Consider the following 6704-nt stretch of genomic DNA (forward strand, 5'->3'; position numbering starts at 1 on the left):
AGTCCGGCTCCGACCCAGGACGCACCGCCCCAGCCCAAGCCCAAGAGTTCGGTGAAACTGGTGAGTTCATCCGGCCGGGGCGCAGGATCCTCGAAGACCGCGGCGACGTCTGCTGGCACCCTCCCGCCCCCGTCGAGGCACGGTGATAACGTTTTTCGGCCGAACTGGGCCGTCCAAAAGACTGATTCCGGCCTTGGAGAGAGCCGGGTGGCTGTAGAGATTCAGACTAAATGTATTCTTGACAAAGACAAGCAGCAGGTTCTCCACGAGCCGCCGGCTACGGCCGAAGAGGCCGTATTCTCTTCTCTTTATCAGGTAAGATGGCTGACGAGTACGCTTACTCTTTGCTTCCCTTCTGCTTTGTTTGCTTGTGTTAACACTTGCTCCTCTGCATTTTTACAGATTAGAGTGTACTTCAATGATCTGCGGGGGAAGAGTAAGAAATTCTCCGATGCTATAACTAAGTCTGAGGAGGAGAATGGGAAGTTGAAGAAGGAGGCGAAGGAGCTGAAGAGGTCCATGGAAAAATCTGCCGAAGAGATCAAGCGGCTGGGAGAAGAATTTGCCGCTCAGCTGGCCGCGCAGAAGGAGGAGGCGACGGAAGCCCTCAACGATCAGAGGGAGAGAGCCCTGTCGAGGCAGGCGACTGCCGTTCAGGAGAAGGAGGACGAACTCCTTCTTCTATCCAGTGAGGCCTACAAGATAGGGTTCTTTGACTGCCTTGGGCAGGTCAAGGATTCCAATCCGGGCGTTGACCTGTCGAGGATGGTTATACCTGATCCACCGACACTCACTGGCGAGGAGCCGGCCGCAGCTGACGCACTCTTGCCCCCGGGGGCAGATCCAGCGCGGGATGGGGGCGATGAGGCGCCCTGAGTTCTTCTCCTCCCCTTTTTTTTTTTGGCGATTGCGTGATTCCTTTTTGTAATGGCCCCTTGGAGGCCCAACTCCCTTTTGTAATGGTCCTCTGAGGCCCCAACATATGAATGGAAAGAGCTTTTGTTTGTTTAACTCTTCAATGCTTGTCCGTCTCTAGTTTATACTGTTTTCTTTTTGTATGATGCGTAACTATCGCTCCAGGTAGGAGTCATGGACTTAGGAGTGGACTCCTAATTCTTTGCTGAGACGAACCATGGCGAAACCAACGTCGAGTACTCTAGTTTCAGTGAACTGGGTTTCGAAGGAGCTTTGGTTTTTGCATCCGGGCTGGTTCCGGACCAGGAGTGGGCTCCCGGTCTTTGCGGAGACGAGCCGTGGCGAACCAAACGTTGAGTACCCTAGTTTTAGTGAACTGGGTTTCGAAGGAGCTTTGGTTTTTGCATCCGGGCTGGTTCCGGACCAGGAGTGGGCTCCCGGTCTTTGCGGAGACGAGCCGCGGCGAACCAAACGCTGAGTACCCTAGTTTTAGTGAACTGGGTTTCGAAGGAGCTTTGGTTTTTGCATCCGGACTGGTTCCGGACCAGGAGTGGGCTCCCGGTCTTTGCGGAGACGAGCCGTGGCGAACCAAACGTTGAGTACCCTAGTTTTAGTGAACTGGGTTTCGAAGGAGCTTTGGTTTTTGCATCCGGGCTGGTTCCGGACCAGGAGTGGGCTCCCGATCTTTGCGGAGACGAGCCGCGGCGAACCAAACGCTGAGTACCCTAGTTTTAGTGAACTGGGTTTCGAAGGAGCTTTGGTTTTTGCATTCGGGCTGGTTCCGGACCAGGAGTGGGCTCCCGGTCTTTGCGGAGACGAGCCGTGGCGAACCAAACGTTGAGTACCCTAGTTTTACTGAACTGGGTTTCGAAGGAGCTTTGGTTTTTGCATCCGGGCTGGTTCCGGACCAGGAGTGGGCTCCCGGTCTTTGCGGAGACGAGCCGTGGCGAACCAAACGTTGAGTACCCTAGTTTTAGTGAACTGGGTTTAGAAATCTGACAGGCACGAAGGCATTTGCAAAAAGAGAAGGTTCTTTCATTCACATTCAGGAGATATTTACAAAGTTTTTTTTTTTGTGTGTCGGCTACTTTGCTACTGATGATATTTGCGAAGGTTCTTCGAGTTCCAGGCATGTGGTAACAGTTGTTCCTCGAGTGTTTCCAGTCTATAACTTCCCGGGCGAATCACCTCTTTTACTCGGTAAGGCCCTTCCCAGGTTGGGGAAAGCTTTCCAGCCTTCTTGGGTTGGGAGATAGCAGCTTTCCTTAAGACAAGATCTCTAACTCGAAACTCTCTAGGGCGTATCTTCGAGTCATGGTAGCGAGATACTTTCTGCTTGTAGGCGGCGACTCTTATTCGGGATTCTTCTCTGGCCTCCTCTAATAAGTCAAGATTCGCGCGGAGCCCGTCACCGTTGAGCTGTTCGTTGAAGTTGGAAATTCTAGCGGACGGGGTGCCTACATCGACAGGTATTACCGCCTCTGTTCCGAAGGACAGGTTGAATGGGGACTCGCCCGTTGGTGTGCGCGGGGTGGTGCGATAGGCCCATAGGACGTGATACAGCTCATCTGCCCATCGACCAACTTTCTCGTCTAGTCTTTTCTTGATCCCTTGTAGCAGGATTCGGTTTGTGACTTCTGTCTGCCCGTTGGTCTGTGGGTGTGCTACAGAGGTGAACCGCTGCTCAATTTTCAGGTCGGAGCAAAACTTCCGAAAGTTTCGGCAGTCGAACTGTTTGCCGTTGTCTGTTATCAGGACGCGAGGAATCCCGAATCTACAGACTACTGATTTCCAGAAGAAGTTCTGCACATTCTGTTCGGTGATCTGGGCTAGAGGTTCAGCCTCCACCCATTTGGTAAAGTAATCAATAGCCACCACTACGAAGGTGCGCCTTCCGGAGGCCGGTGGGAAGGGGCCCAAGATATCCATTCCCCAAATAGCGAAGGGTAGCGGGCTGACAATTGGGGCCATAGACACGGCGGGCTGATGAATGGTGGGGGAGAACTTTTGGCATTTCTCGCATCTCTTTACCAGGGTCAGCGCGTCTTGTCTCAACGTTGGCCAGTACAGACCTCTAAGGAGGACTTTGATTGCCAGGGCTTTGCCCCCCAAGTGCTCCCCGCAAATACCTTCGTGTGTCTCCTGCAGGGCATAGGTGGCGTCGCTGGGCCGGAGACACTTTAAGTATGGGAGAGTATAGGATCTTTTGAACAAGTTCTCGCCATCAAGTGAAAAACGGGCTGCTCTTTGGATCACCTTGCGCGCTTCTCTTTTGGCCTCAGGCAGTTTCCCACTACGCAGGTAGTCGACGATCTCATCCATCCAGCAGGGCTCGTGTTCCACCTGCATTATCTCAGCAGCCTTTCTTTCGATACTGGAGGCCTGTAGGAACTCCATGCATATATTCCCGAGGGTCGTGTATCCGGATGCGGCCAGCTTGGACAGTACATCTGCCTTTGTGTTGTCCGTTCTGGGGATTCTGACAACCTCGAAACTTCTGAACTTGGAGGATAGTTGCCGGACCTGGGAGAGGTATTTAATCATTCGCTCATCGCGGGCTTCGTATATACCTTGGATTTGGTTGGCGACCAACTGGGAGTCACAATAAGCTTTCAATCTCTGGGCTCCGGTCTGGACTGCAAGATTCATTCCAGCGAGGAGTGCTTCATACTCAGCCTCATTGTTGGAAGCGCGAAAGCCGAACCTCAAGGCGTAGTCTAGTGTGAAACCGTCGGGCCCGGTTAAAACCAGACCGGCTCCGCAACCAGCCTTGTTTGAGGATCCGTCCACGTGCACTTCCCACAGTGCTTCGGCGATTGAAAGATCATGCTCAACTGGCGGCATGGGGATGGTTCCTGCTCTGGCTTCATCTTCTGCCGGTTCTCCGGCTGTGGTAGTACCTTTCGCTGCTGGGGCCTGGGCGATTTCAGGTTCGGCGATCTGCTGGGGGATGAAGCACTCAGCTACGAAATCTGCCAATACTTGAGCCTTGATCGCGGGCCTGGGCATGTACCGGATGTCAAATTCACTCAATTCCACGGCCCATTTAACCAATCGTCCCGAAGTATCTGGCTTGTGGAGGACTTGTCTAAGCGGCTGGTCAGTTAGGACCTTTATCGTGTGAGCTTGGAAATACGGTCTCAACTTCCTGGCTGCCATTACCAGCGCGTAAGCCAATTTCTCGACCCGCTGGTACCTTATTTCGGCGTCGTGCAAGGCTTTGCTAACGTAGTAGACCGGTTTCTGTTGGCTGCGCTCTTCACGAACTAGGACCGCAGCCAGAGCCAGGGTACTTATAGATAGATACAAGATTAGCTCCTCACCGGGCTCCGGTTTTGTCAACAGCGGTGGAGAGGACAAATACTGCTTCAGCTCCTCGAAGGAGGTTTGGCATTCCTCTGTCCAGGGCGAGGTTTTAAGGCCTTTGACTGCGTTGAAAAAAGGGAGACACCTCTCTGCAGATTTTGAGACGAAGCGCCCCAGCGCGGCTATCATCCCTGTCAGTCGCTGCACTTCTCGGATGGTTTTCGGGGGAGCGAGCTCCACCACGGCCTTGATTTTTTCCGGATTGGCCTCTATCCCTCTCTGGCTGACCATAAACCCCAGAAACTTCCCCGAGCTGACCCCAAAAGTGCACTTGGTGGGATTGAGTTTCATCTTATTGTCTCTCAGGACTTGAAACGTTTCTTCTAGATCGGCGACATGGTCTTGCGAGCTTAGGCTCTTCACCAGCATGTCGTCGACGTATACTTTCATGTTGCGGCCAATCTGATTCCGGAAGAGTTTGTTTACAAGCCTCTGATACGTGGCCCCAGCATTCTTCAGGCCAAAGGGCATGACACGGTAGCAGTAAGTCCCCTGATCCGTTACGAAGGAGGTCTTCGGGATATCTGACTCATACATTCTGATCTGGTTATATCCGGAGAAGGCGTCCATGAAACTGAGCACTTCGTGACCCGCTGTGGCATCGATGAGCTGATCGATTTTTGGGAGCGGGTAGCTGTCCTTTGGACAGGCTTTATTCAAATCCGTGAAGTCGACGCAAGTCCTCCATTTCCCATTGGCCTTTTTCACCAGGACTACGTTTGCCAGCCAGTCCGGGTACTGGATTTCTCGGATGAAGTCAGCTCTTAGGAGTCTCTCCACCTCTTCTCTGATCGCCATCTGCCTTTCGAGAGCGAAGTGTCTCTTCTTCTGCTTCACCGGCCTGCAGGTCGGGTCGACACCTAGTCTGTGCGAACTGACCTCCGGGTTGATGCCGGGCATGTCCGTGGGGGCCCATGCGAAGACATCCGCATTGTCCTGGAGGAACTGGGTGAGGTTGTGCCGGACGTCGTCGTCAAGAGAGGAGCCGATCTGGACTACCTTTTCGTCATCTTTCTCGCACAGGGGAACGGGGACAAGGTCTTCGGCGGGCTGAGTTCCCTGAGCTTCGTCCCTCAAGTCCAGTAGTTCGATTAGCAACGACTCCGTCGCATTTCTGCCTTTAAGCGCCATTGCATAACATTCCCGAGATTGCGGCTGGTCTCCTCGAACTTCTCCCACGCCACTGGGCGTTATGAACTTCATCTTCTGGTGATAGGCGGACGCGACGGCGCGGATCAGGTTCTGGCCAGGCCGTCCTAAAATAGCGTTATAGACCGAGGTGGCCCTCACTACTAGGAAGTTGACCATGGCGAAGGCCTGGCAGGGCGGTTCTCCGACGAGGACAGGGAGCTCGATTTGTCCCTCAACCTTGACCACTTCTCCTGAAAAGCCGAAAAGATCTGAGTTTGCAGGCTTTAAGCGGTCGTCACCTATCATCATTCTTTCGAAGGCGTGATAGTACAGAATGTCGGCTGAGCTCCCGTTGTCTACCAGGATTTTCCTCAGCTCCCAGTTCGCGACGAGCATAGTCAGGACTAGGGTGTCGTCATGTGGTAATATCAGGCCGTCCAGGTCCGCGTCCGAGAAGGAGATCTCATTCTCCGTCTTCGCTTTCTTGCTGCATGTATGCACGGCGTTGACCCGGCGCGCATATGCTTTCCGAGCAGCAGAGGAGGTGCCTCCAGCCGCCGGGCCTCCCATGATTGTGCCAATGACTCCTCTTGGTTGGGAGCCGTGTGCTTCTGGTGGTGGACTGGGCGGCGATGGAGACTGTCTTCGGACTGGGGGCGGTTGAGACCGCCGAGGGCTTCGGCCCTGGGGACCCTTCTCCTTGGGGTCACTCCCGCGGGTGTCACTCCGGACATATTTTTTCAAGTAGCCTCTGCTGATTAGCTGCTCGATCTCCTCCTTCAGCTGTCGGCAATCGTCTGTATCGTGTCCGTGGTCCCTGTGGAACCGGCAGTACTTCGATTTGTCTCTCCTGTTTCCCTTGGAGATCATTGGAGTTGGCCATTTTATGAACTCTTCTCCGCTGATGGCCGCCAGTATATGCCTCCGGGAGGTGTTGAGAGGGGTGAAGTTTTCTTCCCTCCTGTGAGGGGATTTGTCCCTTCTGACGACCTTGTCGTCCCTGCGCTGCTTAGCATGGGGCTTGTCTTGGTTCCTGTCGTCAGAGGTTCTCCTCCGACTCGAGTCCAGAGCTGCCAGTGTCTCTTCTACTGATATGTACTCCTCTGCCCCGGACATTAGGTCTGCCAGGGAGTGAGGGTTCCGGCGGGCCACTGCTCGGCAGAAATCATTCGATTTAGCGCCCGTGAGAAGCGCGTTCGTAGCGGCCGAGGGGTCCAAATCTGGCACTTGGAGCGCCTCCCTGTTGAAGCGGCTGACGAAGGCTTTGAGAGGTTCATTATCCTCCTGCCGCA

General features: G+C 54.0%; 1 protein-coding gene across 1 annotated transcript; it reads right to left on the reverse strand.

Annotated features, from left to right (window-relative positions):
• Window positions 1–2007: 2007 nt before the first annotated feature.
• Window positions 2008–4074, reverse strand: LOC143876387 (uncharacterized). The gene is made up of 2 exons (XM_077378093.1): window positions 2947–4074; window positions 2008–2595 (listed from the first exon to the last, which is right to left on the reverse strand). Exons 1-2 carry the CDS (start codon window positions 4072–4074, stop codon window positions 2008–2010), a joined length of 1716 nt encoding a protein of 571 aa, XP_077234208.1.
• Window positions 4075–6704: the final 2630 nt, after the last annotated feature.

This window comes from Tasmannia lanceolata, unplaced genomic scaffold (assembly GCF_043159265.1).
Source record: "Tasmannia lanceolata isolate RefF3 unplaced genomic scaffold, GAP_Taslan_0.1 ptg000005l, whole genome shotgun sequence".
NCBI classification, from domain to species: Eukaryota; Viridiplantae; Streptophyta; class Magnoliopsida; order Canellales; family Winteraceae; genus Tasmannia; species Tasmannia lanceolata.